Source organism: Mus musculus, chromosome 12 (genome assembly GCF_000001635.26).
Source record: "Mus musculus strain C57BL/6J chromosome 12, GRCm38.p6 C57BL/6J".
NCBI classification, from domain to species: Eukaryota; Metazoa; Chordata; class Mammalia; order Rodentia; family Muridae; genus Mus; species Mus musculus.
Genome location: NC_000078.6, coordinates 57622543 through 57642370, shown reverse-complemented (window position 1 = coordinate 57642370; position 19828 = coordinate 57622543). Strand labels below are relative to the sequence as shown.

General features: G+C 40.1%; 1 protein-coding gene and 1 pseudogene across 17 annotated transcripts in view; one reads left to right on the top strand and one right to left on the bottom strand.

Moving 5' to 3' along the window:
- Positions 1 to 19828, bottom strand: part of Ttc6 (tetratricopeptide repeat domain 6) — a 191208-nt gene that overhangs the window by 95541 nt on the left and 75839 nt on the right. For all 17 annotated transcript variants that reach the window (XR_001780477.2, XR_001780479.2, XR_001780482.2 and 14 more), the window contains one exon: positions 15609 to 15800. Coding sequence is in view for 11 of the 17 variants with exons in the window: in XM_017315184.2 (XP_017170673.1) it covers positions 15609 to 15800 (192 nt within the window). In the remaining 6 variants the exon portion in view is untranslated. The remainder of the gene's footprint in view (positions 1 to 15608; positions 15801 to 19828) is intronic.
- Positions 9321 to 9833, top strand: Rpl26-ps2 (ribosomal protein L26, pseudogene 2; annotated as a pseudogene).

The following is a 19828-nucleotide window of genomic DNA, read 5'->3' as shown; positions in this document are numbered from 1 at the left end:
TCCAAACGCTAAAGTTCCTTGTCCCCAGTTATGGTTTTGATTGATAAATAAAGTTGCCAACAGCCAATGGTTGGGCACAGGGTAGGACACTTGGAGTTGCTCAGACTAGGACACAGAGAAGAACAGGGAGAATTGCCAGGACTCGGATGGAACACAGGAACAGCAGGAGATAAGGCTAACCAGTCATGTGAGATTTTGGGTTAGTGACCACTGGCTACTTCCTTGACTGGGCCTAGGATAGCAGGTGGAGGATTAAAAGTGCCCAGTCATTGACACAGCATAGGCATTTTAAAAATAAGCTTGTGTGTGTGTGTGTGTGTGTGTGTGTGTGTGTGTGTGTGTGTGTGTGTGTGTGTGCCTTTCATTCCCAAATCCAAAGAGCTGCTGGCCAGGTAGCTGGAAGTGTGCAACCTGCCAGGAGCACAAAGCAATATAGCTAAACACCTCACTGAAACAATCAAGTTTTCTCTCAGTAAGCAATACAGGCTTGGAGCTAAGAATGTCTATAGTATACATGCATATATAACATAAAACTTTAAGCATGAAAGAAGAATATATCAGTAATATGCGACTTAAGAGACTTCTTAAGGTATGTCAATATTGCATGTAAAGGTACTGTAATAAGTAAAAATCGAGCATAAGTCAGGCTAACTGATATAGTGACAGAGTTAATCATACAAGAAAAGGCTACTGGTACCTCTGATTTTGGACATTCCATTATAGAAACAAAATTAGCTTTGTGAGTCATCAACTATCAAGGATAAACATACACAAACCCAGTTGACTTATCATTTAATAATATGCTGAGCTCTCAAAGCCCATCTTACCAGCTCTTCATGTGGAAAGCTACCTCTTGATCAGAAGCCACCTCTTATCTTACCTAGTCAAATATCTGGATTCAAAGAGAAATTAAAGCCAACCCCCAGCAAATTGAATACAAATACTACACACAAAGTCTATGCTCCTCCTGATGGTGGTGAGGACGGTGAGAAGAGACCTCTCCTGGAACTGGTGTTTTCTAGACGTGACTCAGGACCACACTCCATGTGCACTCATATATGTACCATTTAGAAGGAATAAGGCTCTGGTGTGTCTGTTGGCAAGCTGAGGATATGCCAAGTTCTTCCACAGTAGTGTTCCAAAGTTACTGCTTTTGTTAGTTTAAATTTTTATTTTGTCAATGAGAATATCAAATAAGTGTGAAATTCTGAGATAGTCAAAGAATCTTTATTCCTTGACGATTAAGTAAGGAGCTATGTTACCAAATTGGGCTTCCAGTTCTGAACCGTCCTGAGCTAGAAGGAGTCCCCTTGGCAGCCAGCTCAGTTGCTATGTGGGTATATCTGCAAGTCCTCCCAGGCCCATTTATTTCAAGCCCTCCACTAAACAAACATTGCTTGATTCCTTTTTTTGCTTCAAATAATTAAAAGGATTTCTGTTTTCTGCAACTCAATCTTGACTTCTAGGTCTAGAAAAGAACAGGTTTGAGTCTAGACAGGAAGAAAATGAGCCTAGAATGTAAATATGTCAAGATATAGTATTTTTAACATCACACTGTGGGGAAAGGGGACAGTGGTTAGGGGCAAGGTGACATAATATCTACTACCTTACAGTAACATTGTTCTATTTGTTTAGCTGGAAGCCATCAGTAGAGTAGCAATCATCATTTACATTTACTGTCTTCAGATTCCAAAAGCACAATTATGTGTTTTAGTTGCTCAAATGAATGTGGAAGGAGTCATTGACGTTCTGTAGTGTTAGCTCTGACATACCCAGAGCCTTAGTGGAATGGCCATCCAGGGTTAGCAATGGTTCCTACATGTCAGATGTGTGTTAATTATTCGGAGATTTCTCTCTTGATTATCTATGTTCCCTCTTCTAAGAGAAGACAATTCCATCTTCCTAAAATCTTTCAGAAACACCATGATCGTCTGAGTTCAGATTGTAAATCTCTAACTTTGCCCCATTTCCAAGTGTAGGTGTCCACTCTGTTTGTTCTCTCTGCTGTCTCTCCTGTCCATCATATATTCTCTCACTGAGTCCTGTGCTATCAGTGTTTCAGGTTCTTTACCTGCAGGCTCTTCCTCCTCCAATTCACGTTACACACCTATGACAGGGGATATTAACAGGGGTCAATCACTTCCTCGTCAAACACCCCAATGATTAAGCTATAATAGGGCCTAAACTATAGTACCTGGCAGTCAGGTTCTTCTATACCGTGAAGTCCTTCTATCTTGCCAATCTTACTTCACTTCCCTAACCCTCCATTTGATCTATATCTAATATGAAAAAGGTGGACTAACAACTGGATGGATACTAGGTACTAAGTATAGAGCACTATAGGGGCAGACAATTATAGTTCATTGTGGGTGGGAACAGCAAGGGCTCCAAGATCTTTATACATCTCCATTACCCAGTCAAAACATTTTTTCTCCTTAATCTTCCTACTATGTTTGATCTGTTCTTTCATTATAGGACATCTTCTATTTTGTCTTATATTTTTTTTCTTAATAGAAAATAGCCCAGGGCTGGGGGTGGGGAAGGACAAAATTAATTTTCTGCTTCCAGAGGACTTGAATGTAGTAGTTTGTGGAGAGCTGTGCCGTGAGCAATCACCATTATAAGATGGTGCTGGCTTCCACTGCGCCTAACTAGTAAACAAGCCTTATGCGCAAGTGCAAGAGTGAACTCACGCCTAGTCACTGCCCATCTCGGGGCGTAATAATGGGGTGATGGGCGAGCAATGAATCAGGAGCTGTCACGCCACATCAGGTGCTGAAACGTCACGCTGCAGGCTATATGAGCAGTGCCATTTTCTGGGTTCGGGGTCTTCCTCCTGAGAAGTAAGCAATAAAGCTTTTTGCCGCAGAAGATTCCGGTTGTCCTGAGTGTGTTCTTGCCGGAGGGGACAAAAGCTCAGGATAGTAGTTATGAGATAAATGGTGACCTTTGGTTAGAGAAAAAAAAAGTCTCATGACCCAAAGTAGACCCTGGAAAATCAAAGCCCAGCCTAGGATGTTGCAGAGGTACTACAAGGGCACTCCATAACCATCACAAGTCTCTTATATGTACTTTGCAAATCACGGACACTCGCCATACACCAATGAACAAGAAACTGGGGCTATGCAGGCAGCTATCCGTGTTTTCACCCTCTGGGCAGGTGATACTGTATTGTCTGAGAGCCTCTGATTACCACTAGCTTTTCTAAAACTACTTGATCATAAGACACCCTGCGGCGACTATCAGAAATACAGCTTCCCACACCTCCTTTGGAGATTCAGATTCAGTAGGCTTGCAAATTAATACACTACGCGAGCCTACCAAAAGCTCTTCATGCTCATCAAAGTCTTAACCTCACTGACACTGGGGAAAGATTGAGACTCTGTGATGAGACCACAGCCTGGACTTTAACCCTAAGTTGGCTACTTGCAGTTATGTTGATGTTATGATTTGAATATGGTTTGTATTCACAAAACCTCAGGTTGAGTTGTTCCCAAAAAGTAGCAGTGATGAGGGGTGGGGCCTAATGAGAGGTGGGGCCTAATGAGAGGTATCTGAGCCATAAGGCTACAGCTCTGATAAATTAACCAATGCTGTGTTTGCAAGAATAAGTTAGCTCTGGTGATCAGGAATTCATCTTCATTTCTGTTTTTCTCACGTGCCTTCTTGTGCTTTCATTTTCCATCATGAGCTGAAGGAGCATGAGTTCCTAAACAGATGCAGCTGGCCACTCTGGGAGTCCTGAGATGCTAGTGTAAATCTGGTTGGTTGTTAATAAATTATCCTGTTTTGGGTATTCTGTTAGACCAAAACAAAACAGACTAAGACACTTGAGTAGGATACTTTACCTTCCTTAATCTGTTCCCTCATTTATTAATGGCAACACTGATTGGCATCTCCATCTACTTCTTAGGAATAATGTTTGCAGATAATACATGCTCAGTAAATGGCTGAAATTATAATTTATATTGTTCTATCAAGGAAGTGGCTAACGGAACAAAACAAGCCCATTTCTCTAACAGTACAGGAGCTACACCTTTTTAAAGTCATTGCTGTCTACCATCAGACCAGGATATGAAATATATTTCTTACTGTAAGTTGCTAACAAAACAAGCTTAGAAGACATTTTGCTCTAAGTAGTGAGAACTCGAATTCACATGTACATAACTGTGAATCACATCCTACTAAACAGAGGCTTCTCCCTCTGCAGCCCTCCTCTGCCTTGGGAAGACCCTGTGAGGAGAAGCTCTACACCACAGCTCCACTCTCTTTTCCTTAGAAAGAGTGCCTTGCTACAAGGCGTACAAAATTCTCAGGGAACATTCTGAGGAGACCATTGTCAGGTAATTCATAGAATGTGTGTATAGGAAAAGTAAGGATATTCACTTACGAAAACCTTACCAAGATTTTATTTATATGCAATAGGGTGTCCTATATACCACTTTCAAAACATCCATAGCTTCAGTTTAGTGGTTATTAAATTGATTTTTAAAACCCACTTACAGGGTCTCATGCCACAATTTAGAAAACTATAGCTATATTGTTTAAAAAGTAGACCCTAGGACTGGAGAAATTTTCTAAGCTCGTCTTAGATGCTAAGCTACACACTGAGTTTCTTCATCCTTGTGAAATTTTTCTTTAAAATCTGCAGCAGAGACACATGAAAATTTTTGCATTTTTTGAAAGCAAGGAATAGAGTCTCAAAATTATGAGCCTGTAGGAAAATATATGTGTAACTATACAGATTTTTACATTTATAAAATATGGCCTGGGGGGTTGGTTGCTCTTTTTAACTACTGTAAGTTCGTTGCTACATGCAAACAGTGACATCTGGTGGAATGATATCGTTTTACTTTCTAAAATATATATAATATTATATATATGTGTATATATATATGTATATATATATATCTTTCAGAAATATGTAAGTTTGAGTTATGGGTTAAGATTGAAAATAATTTCATTTTTATGTCTTTCCATACAAAAACAAAAACATACTAGTCAAGTGTCTTATCAAACACTGAAACATACGCCAAAACATAAAAACATACAATTGAGTGTCTCGTCAAACACCTAGGTGCACACTGAGACATCTTTGTATCATTACCTCTCTGTGCTGTTAAAAACACATACAAGCCGGAGCTCAGCAGTTAAGAGCACTCACAATTCTTCCAGAGACCTAAATTTTGATTGTCAGTACCTACACAGTGGCTCACAACAGTCTGTAACTCCATTTCCAGGAGATCTGACACCATCTTCTGGCCTCCATGAATACCAGGCATGAGCACAATGCACAGACATACATGTAGGCCAAATACCCAAACACATGACAAGAGAAAAAAAAAAGTACACAAAAGTACTTCTTAGTAATGAAAATATGTACCAAATGTGTCTGTAACAGAAATTTAATTGAGGCCAGAATTGACGCTGGTTCTAACCTTGCCATGTATTTGGGAATACAGAACTTTGCCTTTGTCTCTTTATCCACACAAGAAGAGAGTTAGGGTAAGAGAGTTAAGATAATATAACCCTGATGTATGTTCTTATATGACACATACCATCAACTAAACCTCAGACAAGATATAAGTCTTAGGGTCTCCAGTATAATACCTCAGGTTATTGCCTGGATCATACAGCAAGGAACGCGGTTAAGAGAAGGATTGAAGTGGGGCCAGGAACAGCCTGCCTACTGAGAAATGGCAGACAATAGGAGAATGAGGAATGAAAGACAATCCCTGATACCCATTGTACTGTCTGCTTTTGTGTGTCAACTTGACACAAGCTGGAGTTATCACAGAGAAAAGGACCTCCCTTGAGGAAATGCCTCCATGAGGTCCAGCTGTGGGGCATTTTCTCAATTAGTGATCAAGGGGGAAAGGCCCCTTGTGGGTGGGACCATCTCTGGGCTGGTAATCTTGGGTTCTATAAGAAAGCAAGCTGAGCAAGCCAGGGGAAGCAAGCCAGTAAGTAACATCCTTCCGTAGCCTCTGCATCAGTTCCTGCTTCCTGACCTGCTTGAGTTCCAGTCCTGACTTCCTTTGGTGATGAACAGCAATATGGAAGTGTAAGCTGAATAAACCCTTTCCTCCCCAACCTGCTTCTTGGTCATATTGTTTTGTGCAGGACTGGAAACCCTAAAACATCCATGTTGGAAGGACATAAAGAACAAGATGCAAAGAAGGAATTACAGAGACAAAGTTTGGAGCTGTGACGAAAGGATGGACCATCTAGAGACTGCCATATCCAGGGATCCACCCCATAATCAGCTTCCAAACGCTGACACCATTGCATACACTAGCAAGGTTTTGGGTTTTGCTGAAAGGACCCAGATATAGCTGTCTCATGTGAGACTATGCCGGGGCCTAGCAAACACAGAAATGGATGCTCACAGTCAGCTATTGGATGGATCACAGGGCTCCCAATGGAGGAGCTAGAGAAAGTACCCAAGGAGCTAAAGGGATCTACAACCCTATAGGTGGAACAACATTATGAACTAACCAATAACCTGGAACTCTGGACTCTAGCTGCATATGTATCAAAAGATGGCCTAGTCGGCCATCACTGGAAAGAGAGGCCCATTGGACACACAAACTTTATATGCCCCAGTACAGGGGAACGCCAGGGCCAAAAAAATGGAAATGGGTGGGTAGGGAAGTTGGGGGGAAGATATGGGGGACTTTTGGGATAGCATTGGAAATGTGATTGAGGAAAATACGTAATAAAAAAATATTAAAAAAAAAAAGAATGAGGTACCAGAGACCACAGACAATGGTATTCTACGGTAGCATCAGAATGTGTTAGCAGAAGCCAGTGGCACTTTGATGGAGATTGCATTGAATCTGTAGATTGCTTTCGGCAAGATAGCCAGTTTTACCATATTAATTCTGCCAATCCATGAGCATCGGAGATTTGGAGCCAGGAAGCCGGAGTGGGTGGGCTGGGGAGCAGGGGAAGGGGGGAAGGTACAAGGGATTTTCAGAGAGGAAACTAGGAAAGGGGATAGCATTTGAAATGTAAATGAAGAAAACATCTAATAAAAAAAGAAGCTAGTGGCACATTCTGGTGGGGAGGAAAGTGCACTGAGAAATAGGGAATTTAAAAAAAAAAAAAAAAAGGAGCATTCAGAAATCCCAAAGCCTTATGGACTTACATAATTAGCATGAAGAGGTCCCCCACAGACTGTAAGCAAAGACTGATACTGTAATTAGAGGGCAATGGCGCAATGGTGAACTACCAAGGGCGAGTGAGTTACAACTTGTCCTGTGCAACCAGGGACTGAAAACAGGGTGAGAATGTGAATCCAGAACACAGCATCAAGAGAAAGTGAGTCGCAGGTGAGGAGGCTGTGAGTTACAGAGGCCACGAGATGCAATGCAAACCACCCTGAGAGTCAGAAGTACCTGAGTCTGAATCCCAGCTTTTACTGGCTATGTACAGATGAATGAGTTTCCTAAATGTCGTGCGGCAGGTTCTTCACTTGGGAAATGAAGTATCTTGTATACTACATACGTGTTAGTGCAGACAACTCTCCTCAGTCTCTATCACGTAACTTCCTGTCTTCTTAGCAAATATCCCTATCTTCCTTGCAGGAGTTGGATGAAATTGTCCAAGCCCGACCATTCTTCATACAGCTGATTTGTAAGTCATATGATATAGAGGAAATAGCGTTAAGATAATTACACATCTCTCTCTGCACAATGCAATTCATATCTCTTCAAAGGAGTAGATTTCAAATTAATGCAGTGTCATTCTTATAAAGAATGTGTAAAGTGTGTTCACAGAGAGGCCTAAAACAACCATAATGATATAGAAAATCCAATAGGAAAAGAACAGCTTTAATACAGTCTCAACCAACACTAAGGGGATACAGGTAAAGTTTCAGATCTTGCTCCATATCCCTCAGTACTTCAGTGTTCTGAATGAGGGGAATACAAACCTTTGCCTCTTGCCAGCCTACTTCAAATCTCACAGAAGTATTTTAGTACTTCCAAACTGGAAAGCGTAAACACTGTCAGGGGAACTTGCCCTGAATTATTTTGGGGTAGCCAGAAAAGACCTTTCCTCAGTCTTCCTTCAAATATGAATACACAGAAAAATCCAATACCAGTTTTATGAGGAGAACTTGCAATGTATTACAAAGAAATATAGTTGAGGAGACCAATGAAGAATGTCAGGGGTAAACAAAAAATATCATTAAGAGATTCATATGGTCTATAGGAAAAAAGCTTTAGTGTGGGATGAAACAGGTAATAAAGACTTACATGTTCCTTAAGCGACTAAGAAAAATGATCTGGTAACTATTGGAGGAGGGATGGTGATTTTTGAACTTCATACCTCAAAACTTAAAACCACTGATGAGCAGAAGTTTGAGAGATAAATATAGGAAACAATGTACATGAAGAATACAAAATTAAGATCCAACATATAGCTATTGGTATTTATAAAGAAATGCATAAAATAAATATAATGCAAACATTATTCAAGCAAAATGGAAAATCCTCACCCAAAGAGATATAATATCAGGAGGGCTTTGTAAGTACAGGAAGATTTAATTAGAAAGCAGTCCACCCCACAAACATATGCTAGTGAGATTAAAACAAAATTTAAACACCTATAAGGATCTTGGAGTAGTAGATTACATGCAAGTAAAACCACAGGCTTGATTCAAGTTCTTCTCTCATTAACAATAAGTAACAAGAATAAGTGGGATGTTTGATCCTGATTGTCAAATTAATGGCATCAAGAATCACCTAGGAGACAAACTTCTGGGATGCCAGTGAGAGTTGCTAGACCTGGATAACTAAAGTGAAGAAGCCCATCCCAAGTGTGGGCAGTATAATTACACACAAGTGCCACTAGGAGCATCGCTGTGCACCTACCTGAGTAATTAATACTCACCAGCAGGTGCATGGCACTTAGAACCATAGACCTTTAGACACTCACTTTGAGAACATAAGCAGATGTGAAAAGAAGCCACAGTTTAAGCCCTGGACACTCCACCCAAGAGAAGGGAAACAAGAATGGATGCAGGGAGTTAGAAGGATAGCTCACCAGTTAGTGTACACTGTTCTTGCATATGAGCCAAGCGCAGTTTTCAGCCCCCACTTGGGTAGCTCACAACCACCTATAACTCAACTTCAAGGGGATGCAACACCTCTGGCCTCTGTAGGCACCTGCACTCATGTGAACACACACAGAGAGAGAAAGAGAGAAAGAGAAATTGTGTGCATGTGCACACATGTATATCATGTATATCATGCACACATGTATACACACACACAGACATAACTGAATATAAATCTTTAAAATGGGGTGGGGGGCCTGTTGCAGCCATCAGTGGATCACAGCCACCAAAATGAAGTTCAATCCCTTCGTGACTTCTGACAGAAGCAAGAACCACAAACGGCATTTCAATGCACGCTCTCACATTCGGAGGAAGATCATGTCTTCCCCTCTTTCCAAAGAGCTGAGACAGAAGTATAATGTTTGTTCTATGCCCATTCAGAAGGATGATGAAGTTCAGGTTGTTCGAGGTCACTACAAAGGCCAGCAGATTGGCAAGGTGGTCCAAGTGTACAGGAAAAAATACGTTATCCACATTGAACAAGTCCATCGAGAGAAAGCTAATAGCACAACTGTCCACGTGGGCATCCACCCCAGTGAGGTGGTTATCACCAGGCTAAAACTGGACAAGGACTGCAAGAAGATCCTGGAGAGGAAAGCCAAGTCCCGACAAGTAGGGAAGAAGAAGGGCAAATACAAGGAAGAAACGATCGAGAAGATGGAGGAGTAGAGACATCCCATGCACGGCTTTCATTAAAGACTGCTTAAGTTAAAAAAAAAAATGGGGCGGGGGGAGTAGAGGGCCGAGAATGAGACATAGAGCTCAGTGTGGACCCCTAAGAGCAATGGGAGAACACCTTCACAGAAGAGTAACCGATCGTTCCAAATGCCGCTGCAAAACGAAGGCAGGAACAATGTTCTTAGAGATGTTATTTTTATTGATGACTACATCTTTCCGTCTGCAGCAATATGGCACAGGTGTGCAGGTGCCTGCAGAGGCCAGAAAAGGGTGTCTGCTTTCCTGCAGCTAATGTTACAGATGGTTGTGGGCTGCCAGAAGTGTGCTGAGAGCCAAACGGTTCCTCTGGAAGAGCAGGGGCTAAAAGGGCACATGAGACAGCTTGGAGTGATGAAAGAGAAGAGAAAATTTATGTAATGACATTATAATATCCAAAATTAAAGGAGTATTTTTTTAAGCTGGGTATGGTGTCTTGCACTTAAATACCAGCATCAGAAAGGTAGAGAGACAGGTGTATCCGTGGAGCTCACTGGCCAACCAGTCCAATCTCCTTGGTGAGTTCCAAGTCAATAACTTTGTATCAAAAAGATAGTAACTGGTGCATGAGGAATGATGTTCAAGAATGTCATATATATATATACACATACATATACATATATGTATATATATTTATATATATATGTATGTATATATGCATGCCCCTACATATTCACATATATGTCCCTCACACATGAACTTGCACATACATGCATAAACACAGCAAGAACTCATAGTCACATGCAAAAAAATGAAGTAAAAAATTAAAATACTAATTTCCAGTAAAAAAAATTAAAATACTAATACATTTCCAGATGGCCAGACTGTGTACAGTTACTTTTCTTATTTTCTTTTATATATATTTTTATGTAGTCATTAAAATATTAATTTGTAACAAGTAATAAGATAGGCATTTAATTATAACAATCTAACCTTTTGTTTTTCATTGTTATTGCTACTGTTTTAATGAATGATACTAATGGTCTGTCTACAAAACTTAACCAAGAATTTGTAATCTGAATGCAGGTTAGTGAAAAGTTTTGGAATTCACTCCCTAAGCATCTCTTTGGACCAGGAGGCTGGCAGCAGTGATAATTGGTTGAGGTCAGCCAGTGCCCTGTAGGGGCAGCATGTCTGCCACCACCTCTTTTTGTATTCATGCAAATCAACAAAATAGTTTTACATCAGCAAAGCAATGAAATGGAATAAGCCTTCACAGAAAGACTCAACCCCGTGGGATCTAAGATATAAAAGTAGTGCCACTTCAGGGTGTCCTGTAAGGTCCCAAATGTGGATCCCATGGGCTTGGTTCCCCGGACAAATAAAATGAAAACAAGAGAAAGAGGGCTAAGCACGAGGATGCACTTCTCTGCCTCCCAGAGATTAGGAGTCTCAGGTACATGTTCCTTCCTCCATGATGTTGGCCTTTTGTTTTTCTTCTTGCCAACATAGACTATGTGTCCTCAAACCATGATCTCAAACAACTCCTTTCTCCCTTAAGTTTTTGCCAAGTGTTTTGTGGAAAAAGTAATAAATAGTACAGAGGTAGGGGCAGATGAGATCCGGGCTTCCTTTCTACCCTGATATTTCTCTGTCCATGGCACCACTATTGTGATCCGCTATCAGCCCACCCCCAGAGCTGAGCAGGAGCTGGCAACGCCCCTTTACTCTCCCCACTGAGCACTGGATAAGCCTTTGTGTGGCATCCACTCTCAGGTATTTTCAAGAGTAAATAGACTAATACAATTGGATTTCCAAATCAGTGAGGTAAAGAAGAGAGAGAGAGATTATTTAAAAGATTACAAAAATTATAGATGGACCAGGCAATTTTTCTCAGGAAAGCCATAAAATCTCAAAAAGAAAAAGCAGGACAATGCACTTAAATTTAAGTGTAGGCATGCCTTTTATGATAACCACACCAACACTAAAACATATAAAGGAGAGTGCGCCGGGGAGCAGAGCGTGGGCCTGCCTTAAATCTCAACTTTCGGAGGGCTGAGGCAGAAGGATCACAGTATGTTTGAGGCTACCCTGGCTACATAGTAAGTTCTAGGCTAGCCTGCACTATGTATGACGTCCTGACTTGAATCCCTGCCCACAAAAGTTTTACTGCCTGCAACCCAAAACTTCTGCATATCATAAAATAGCACATAATTGAAGAGTAAAGTTAAAAAAATGCCTTCAATATATGTGGCAAGTAATTTAAAACAAATATAAAAGACAGGTTACAAATCAATGAGTAATAAATAACAAGATTATGAGGTTTTTCAAAGGGAAAATGATTAGCCATAAAACACATAAAAATGTTCAAACTTACCAAAAGTGAATTTTAAATAAAGTAAGATGTTTAAGCTTTTGAATTTTTTATTTTATGTGTATGGGTATTTTGTCTGTATGCATATTTGTTCACAACTTGCACGCCTGGTTCCTGAGGCGACCTGAAGAAGGCACTAGATCTCCTAGAACTGGAGATATAGACAATTGAACTGCTATGATGCTGGGAACTGAACCCTAGTCCTCTGGAAAAGCAGTCAGTCCTGAGCTACCTCTCCAGCCCAAAAGATTGTTTTTAAGTTAATGATGTAGACAATAGTAATTGCCCTGCATGCCATATGCCCTGGGTTCAATCCCCATATATAGAAAATATATATATATTTATAAATAATATATATATATGGTATTTCTTCATAACAATAGAAACCCTAATGAAGACACATACAGATTATATGTGTGTGTGTATACAAAATGTCTGTGTATATATGTATATGTATATATATAAATGTATATATGTATATATATACACATACATATATATATGTATATATACATATATACAGACATTGTGTGTGTGTGTGTGTGTGTGTGTGTGTGTGTGTGTGTGTGTGTGTGTAATCCTCCAAGTGAGTATCTCATCTGTGTGGATGTTTGTCTCCTCACCAGGTTAGTGGGAAAAATGCTAATTTACAAAACTCAAGTTACACGTACAAGGATGGCAAGAGACTGAGCAGTGTCATGAATTTTCATGAACAATACCACCAGAGCTTAGTAAATTAGAGAATAGATTAAATAAATTCACTGTTCACACATAACTTTGGGAGAAAAGCTGACACTATAGAATGCCAAGTATGGTTTCAGCACAGTAACAAGAAATGTCTGAGTAGCTGCTTACTAAATCCTAACAGCTCCAATGTCGCAGCACGCTTACTGATTGTTCTCCTGCTTTAAAACCTTAACTCGGGAAGACAGGTACAACTTTGAAACCAGCCTTGTAGGTACATCAAATTTTAGGATAGCCTGGGCTACATAACAACAAACTGCCTCCAAAACCACAATAAAAAATCCATACCAATACTTAGGAACATAACAATTACTGAGCATGCGCAAGGCCCTAGGTTTAAACCATAGCATGCAAAAATAAAAATTTTATATTACGACATCAAAAATGAATGTCTGTAAATATCTCTATAAAACACAAAATTCACTTTAAAGTAGATATTCAATACGAAATATTTAACAATATAAATGTACATTCGACTAGTACTTTTGCTATTTTTGAATAAACTGAGTGTATATTCTTACCATTCTACTAAAATATTCTTGGTATTTACCACAAATAACAATTCTATGTGTAGAAATAGCAAGGCACTAAGGCTTCATAGCCACAGGTACTATCATGATTTAGAGTTCACTATTCTCATTACAGCAAAAGCAGATCTGTGACGTGAGAGGCGCTTGCTTGGTGTTTACAGTTACCTTTCTTCAGAACTCTTATTAAAGCAGGAAAAATGATACATTTCTCTCAAGTTGTAGGCTCTGCAGACAGCTATGTTTTGAATAGGTAAAGCTTTGTTTAGCAGGGTAATCCTCAGGAGACGAATGCTAGGAATTAAGTATTCAATACTTAAAGTAACTTTTTATTTGAGATTTAGGAACAAATTGCCAAGAATTATCAGTATCAAACAGAGCATTCACTTACTCCCTTGGAAAAAGGAAAGAGGGATCTACTTGGGAGAACAAAAACTTAGAATTGGAAAGAACACAGCAGTTTTAACACATTGCTGAATAATATATAAGCTGTGTATGATATAACATTGTCTGGCTCAGTGGCAGAGAGCTTGCCTGGCATGCTCCAGGCCTGGGTTCAGCCTTCAGTACCAAAGGGCAGTGGGGTAGAATCTCATGGCGACTGGATTACACATGATCACATGATCTTTACTGTACTCCCAGCTTTAGGCCGTTATTTTTTTTATCAGAGATGCTGAAACAGTTCCCAATTTCCAAACCCCATATACTGATTTTCAAAACGTCATCAGTGACTTGACAAAACTGAGTGGTTTCAGATGTATGTAATGATTGCATCCTGAAAATACACTCTGTTTCCATAAGAATTAAACGTGATACTGGTTTGAATTCTTTCTTGCAAGGAGTCAAATTTAAGTTCATTCTGGCTGTGGAACACCAATGGATGATTTGTAAACTGTAAAAGATTGGATGCAATGCTCCAATTTTTACTTAAAAAAAAAATCAACCTGAGGAAACCAGTTCAGAGTATCTTATGAAGAAGAGTGGGTAAGCAATAGTCATGTGTGAACACAGCTAGAGGTGATCTGATAGGATCTTATTCTTGTATGTGTAGCATAAACGTCAATTCTGAACAGCATCCAATTTAATTAAATGTTTAATTTCTTATTTTTCTTAATGTAGGTAATGGATTGTTTTTTTTTTTTTCTGAGTCCTACCCATCTTTTCAAAGGTGAGGGACTAGATGGTGTTTGTAGTGGGACACTGACTTGTGGACATAAAAACTCACCCTTTGGGGAAGAGGAGGGTTGCATGATGCAAACATTTTTCTTAATTTGCACAAGTGTAAGAATACATACAATATTAAAGTAGATAAGTAGATACACGGTGTATCTGGAGGCTGTGGTATTAAAATTTAGCTAGGAGGTGTGATGAGGAAACAAATGTCTTAAATATATTTTTTACATGGAGAAAAAGATATGAAAAGAATGAGTGAGGGTCAAACCGAGTTAGCCATCTCTGGATCCCATCCTGTACTCAGAGGTAACTTGGTGTTATGAAGCCTACATTTCCTTATGAATTAAATGAAAATTATGACTTCTCCTTTAACAGCTGAAAATTCAAACAGAAAACATGCAAAAGTAGATAACACTATGCTCAGAGTATTTTTGCTACTAAGCCAATATCAGTTCTCTTCCCCTTCCTCTTGTGAGGACGGTGTGGATCATACACTGTTCACAGAACAATGTGTGGATTCCAACAGAAGGAAGCACACAGCTGGAATGATTTCCAAAACCAGGGCTTCTGATCACTATCCAGGAACAAAGTGTGTCAGCAGACTCTAGTCAAACACCTCCTGGCATTCTCTTCCCAAAACCTCCATTCCTTTAACAGCATAAAATGAGATAAACTGCTTAACTTCCATGTATCTTATTCCACATTTGCATCCCAAAGTTGTCATGAAGTTAGAAAAAAAAAGAAAGAATGTATCTAACATACTTGTAGAACTGGGTTAATCGGTCAAATTTCCTAATGATAAATTACTGCTATGGGTAAAGATGCCTCTCAATGTTCTGTGTTAAAAACTTGGTTTCCAAAGAAACCATTTTAAAGGAAGGACCTAGAAGGGTACAGCATGAAGCTTCTGCCATCAATGAATTAATTAGAAGACTCTTTCTCTCACACACATTCTCTCCCTGTCTCTGAATGCTTTTGACAGTTTAAAACAAAATAACCAGAAAACTCTTACCTTTCTCTCTGTTCATCAACACAGTGGTCACCTAAAAGAGGCAACCCCAATAGTCCAAGGACAGCCTTGTGACCTTTCCTGTCAGGGGTGTGGTACACTCGAGAAGCCAGGTACAGATCCACAGGCAACTCCATGGTTGGGACTGTGGTGCACAGGTCATGGAGATGAGAAGGGAGATGAGCCTGTGGTATTCTGCAACAGGAAATAAAGTGAGCCTCTTTCATCATTTTACAGGTGTTAGATAAGAAATACATTGATACTGACAGTTCAGTGCGCGCTCTAAAAAGGACCATGAAGTATGGGATCAGACACAAAACTATAATAATGCTTTACGGCAACTTTAATATTGCAGCATTGTGAAATGCCCAGAGCTTCTAATTCATACCAAGCTATGTGTCTTGCATATACCACACAAAGAATAGGTTTAAGACAAACTCTTCATTCTTCCACTCCTCTCTTGAATTCTGTAACTCGGTCTAGCATTTCTTCCTAGAACAATACCCACACTACAGAAACCCATCAGAGCAGCACTGTATCTTCAGGTGTTCCATCCCTTCCCACTCCTGAAATGTGCCTCTCTCTCTTCCCTGTAGGTGAGGAGAGCGCAGTGAAGTTACCATGGGCTGCTTTATTGATGCTGTATGTCACCTGCTATCCAACCAACCTTTTAAGCACCTACTATGTATGTGCCGGGTGCTGGGTGCTTTACACATTTTTAACCCTCACAACTCTCTTGTGATCTCTCCAGTATGTGTATATATATATATATATACCAGAGATCACCCTTTCTTTGGAGCAGGCCTAGTTTGACTAGGTCAGCAAATTATCAGCTACTGGGTTCCAAGCACAGGATTGCTGTCCATAAACTCAGTGCCTTTCCAATCCAGACTGAGAATTCTTGAGAGGCATTCTTCCTCTGATGCTGCTCAGCCTCAACACAACCGCCAGCGTGAGGAGCTTGGTACTTGTAGACCACATTCTATAAGACCTTCCGGCATAGCTGACAGTATTGATCCTCCTTGAAACCGTTCTTTCCCTATGAGTTTTTTAGAGCAGCCCCTACCCCCAGATTTCCATCTTTTAATTCTGTCTTAGTTTGAAGTCTCTAGCTCCCCAATTGGGTGTGCCTTCTAGGTTTGAACTTCTCTTTGAACATAAGTAAACTCCTCTCCATGGGGATTTCTTTCTCTCTGCTGAATGCTCCCACATCTCCTCCTGGCATCACAACAACCTATAGATCACTCATGCTCAAGATACAAGATATCTAACATCTCTCTCCTTCGCTTGCAAATCCAACGCAAAGCAAAGGTCCATCTTCTCTGCCATCATTACAGCACACTCCAGACCTGGTCTTCCTCACAAGGAAGGCTTTCTCAGGTGACAAGGGCACTGTACTGCCTTTTCCCATTTGAAAAGTCCCATCTACAGATCCATCTTAGCTCCTTTCCTCAACACAGTGGTTCTGTTGCTTACTACAACTGCCCGACATTTAAGAGTGTAGTTCTGAGTTTGGACTGCCTGCATTTAAATACTTTTAAAATTCTCATTTGGCCATAGGCTTTGACTTAAAAAGAGTAAATGCAACTACAACAAGCCTCTCGAATAGCAGATGTCAACTGTTATCAGCTTGAAGGACAAGACACAAAGACATACTACTGTCTAACTTTCTGTTCATGTCTAAACATCCTTCAGACAATAATACCCTGATGACAGATGTCTCTGCAGAGTTCCCCCCCCCCCTCTCTCCTTCATTTTCTGCTTTACTTCTCTTTCCCTTTGATGATGGTGGGAAGGATTTGTATTTTATAAATGTCTCTTCCCAGATACTGTATTAGTCCTATGGTTTGGGGCCAGAGGTTGTTTGGTTGCTGGTTTGTTTGGGTTTGGTTTGGTTTGACCTATACCCAGCGGTCAGTGCTGCTCTGATTATTAGCCCATGTGTCTCAACAACCCCAACTAGAAGCATCGTATACACAATATAGATTTTGACATGGTCTGGGACAGGACCAGACCCTTAGATCTTGAGCTTGTGAGTTATATTACCAGCTTCTCTAAACATCTTTAGTAAAAGAGTGGAATAAAATTTTCTAGCTTTTTACATTTATGAGAACTGTTTTTTAAAAAATAAAATGCATATGCTCAGGCTGTAGAATTACCCATTTTATTTTTACTGTTAATGAAATTATACTGTGTGGCATTCCACCTACTGGTAGGCATACTATGGGCAGTATTCAGTCATGCACAAAGTAGTCTATGACGTTTCCAAAATAGCATAGACTCTGCAAAGGACAAGGTATGACATGTGTGAACACTGTGGGGGAGGGACAGCAGCACATCTAAAGCCTGTGAAGTGTCTGAGACAAGAAACCTCATTGGGAGAGTGAAAAGCAGTGACCAGGAAGGTGGGGCTCCAGGCTCTCCCCTCCTAGGAGATGGAGGGGGAGGAGAAGTGGGGAGGGGGAGGGAGAAGAAAAGGAACAAAGAGGTAAGCTCCCCATGTCAAGCCTATGTGAACCATCATCCTGCTTCAGGCAGGCCCTGGCTAGCAGAGTGTGCTTAAGATCATACAACTGATTGTTTTTATGTAGAAGCACTGCAGCCCAGCTGGATTCCTGTGCTTCCTTCCATCAGTCTAACACAACAGGTGAGCAAGTGACTCTCTCTCGCTGCACTGCTGCGATGGGGAGCTGTGTCCCAGGGTGATCACATACTTTGAGGGCTGGTCACTGGTGAGAAAAGACAGACCGGCTGGGGACAAAGGACCAGTGCACGAAAGGTTCGGCATGATTTTATAAGTGACTCCCTACCAAAAACAAAAGAAAAGTGACTTCCTTTAATGCCCTATGTTTCTTCTCCTGCATTTCTGTCGTGTTTCTCTATAATGGAAATTTCTAAAAAAAAAAAAAAAAAAAAAAAAATCAGCTTGTGTGAATTAAAATAACAAATACATATCAATGAGGTCTACAAATATTTTTGGCATTCTTGAGAAAGCCTCTGTGTTTTTACAGCACATTCTCTTTAAGCAGGACTATTTGTCATTCTTTGAAACACTAAGACATAAGAAAAGAAAAGACCTTGACTCTGTGTGTGGCCACACTACTTTGCTTAATGCACTAAATGCAAGGATTTTTAGGGACAAAAAAAAAAAAAAATCAAGAAAGTTTCTGCTCCGTTGATAATCTGACAGTAACTATTTATTGAAGGTAAAATGCTTGCTGCCTGCTGTCACTATTTGTTTTAATACATAATCTTGCTAACTAAATGAGCTTAGAGCAATGCAGATAACAACGGCATGCACAGGGTCACTTAGATGCCAATTTCACTGTTTTATCAGTTTCGGAATTCTTTGTCCGTGAATCTACTCTCCGCTTCTAAACCGTGAGTGGTGTCCATCTACAAAGTTTCAGCCGGCAGTTAAGTAAAAATAAAACAGGTTGTCTTCCATGTCTGCACTTTCCCTGTATCCAGAGCAACAATAAAAGCCAATAATTAAAGTTTCTTTAAACCTCTATAAAGAGGTAAATGAAGGCTAATCTAGAATAAAGCAGCCCATAAAAAAAGGAAAAGAAAATAGCAGGTGAAAGGAAGAGAAAGCCAGTTTCAACAAGGTTGAGTGGCATCTGAATCGCACTCACAGGGCACTATTGAAACCTGCAGCTGTATTCTTGTGAGAGACCTAAACTCCATTAAAGAACATTTTTGTAGACCTTTTGTCTCATTTTACTTTGTTTGGACAATTTTTATCTTATTGGTCTTCTGATTGTACATTTTGGTTTCTGGCTGCGTGTCTGTGTTTGTGTGTGTGTGTGTGTGCGTGCGTGCGTGCGTGCGTGCGTGCGTGCGTGTGTGTGTGTGTGTGTGTGTGTGTGTGTGTTTCTTCTTTTCTGTTTGTTTGGGGCTTTGTCCCTTTGTTCATTTGTGTTTTAGAGAGATAGAGAAAGAATATAAAGTTAGGTGGACAGGGAGGTAGGGAGGATCTAGGAGCCAGTTGGGAGGGGAAGACATGATCAAAATATATTATATATTTAAAAAGTACTCAATAATAATGAAAGAAACTTCATTAAAGGTGCAGCCAGGGGAAAGGGAAATGTGAACGGACAGTGGAGAGAAACCTAAGTCACTACATTGACTAGCCTGAAAATTAAACAATACAGTAAAAAACAAAAAACAAACCAGTTAATCAAACCATGGTTAAAGCAATGGCCTTTCCATTCTAACTA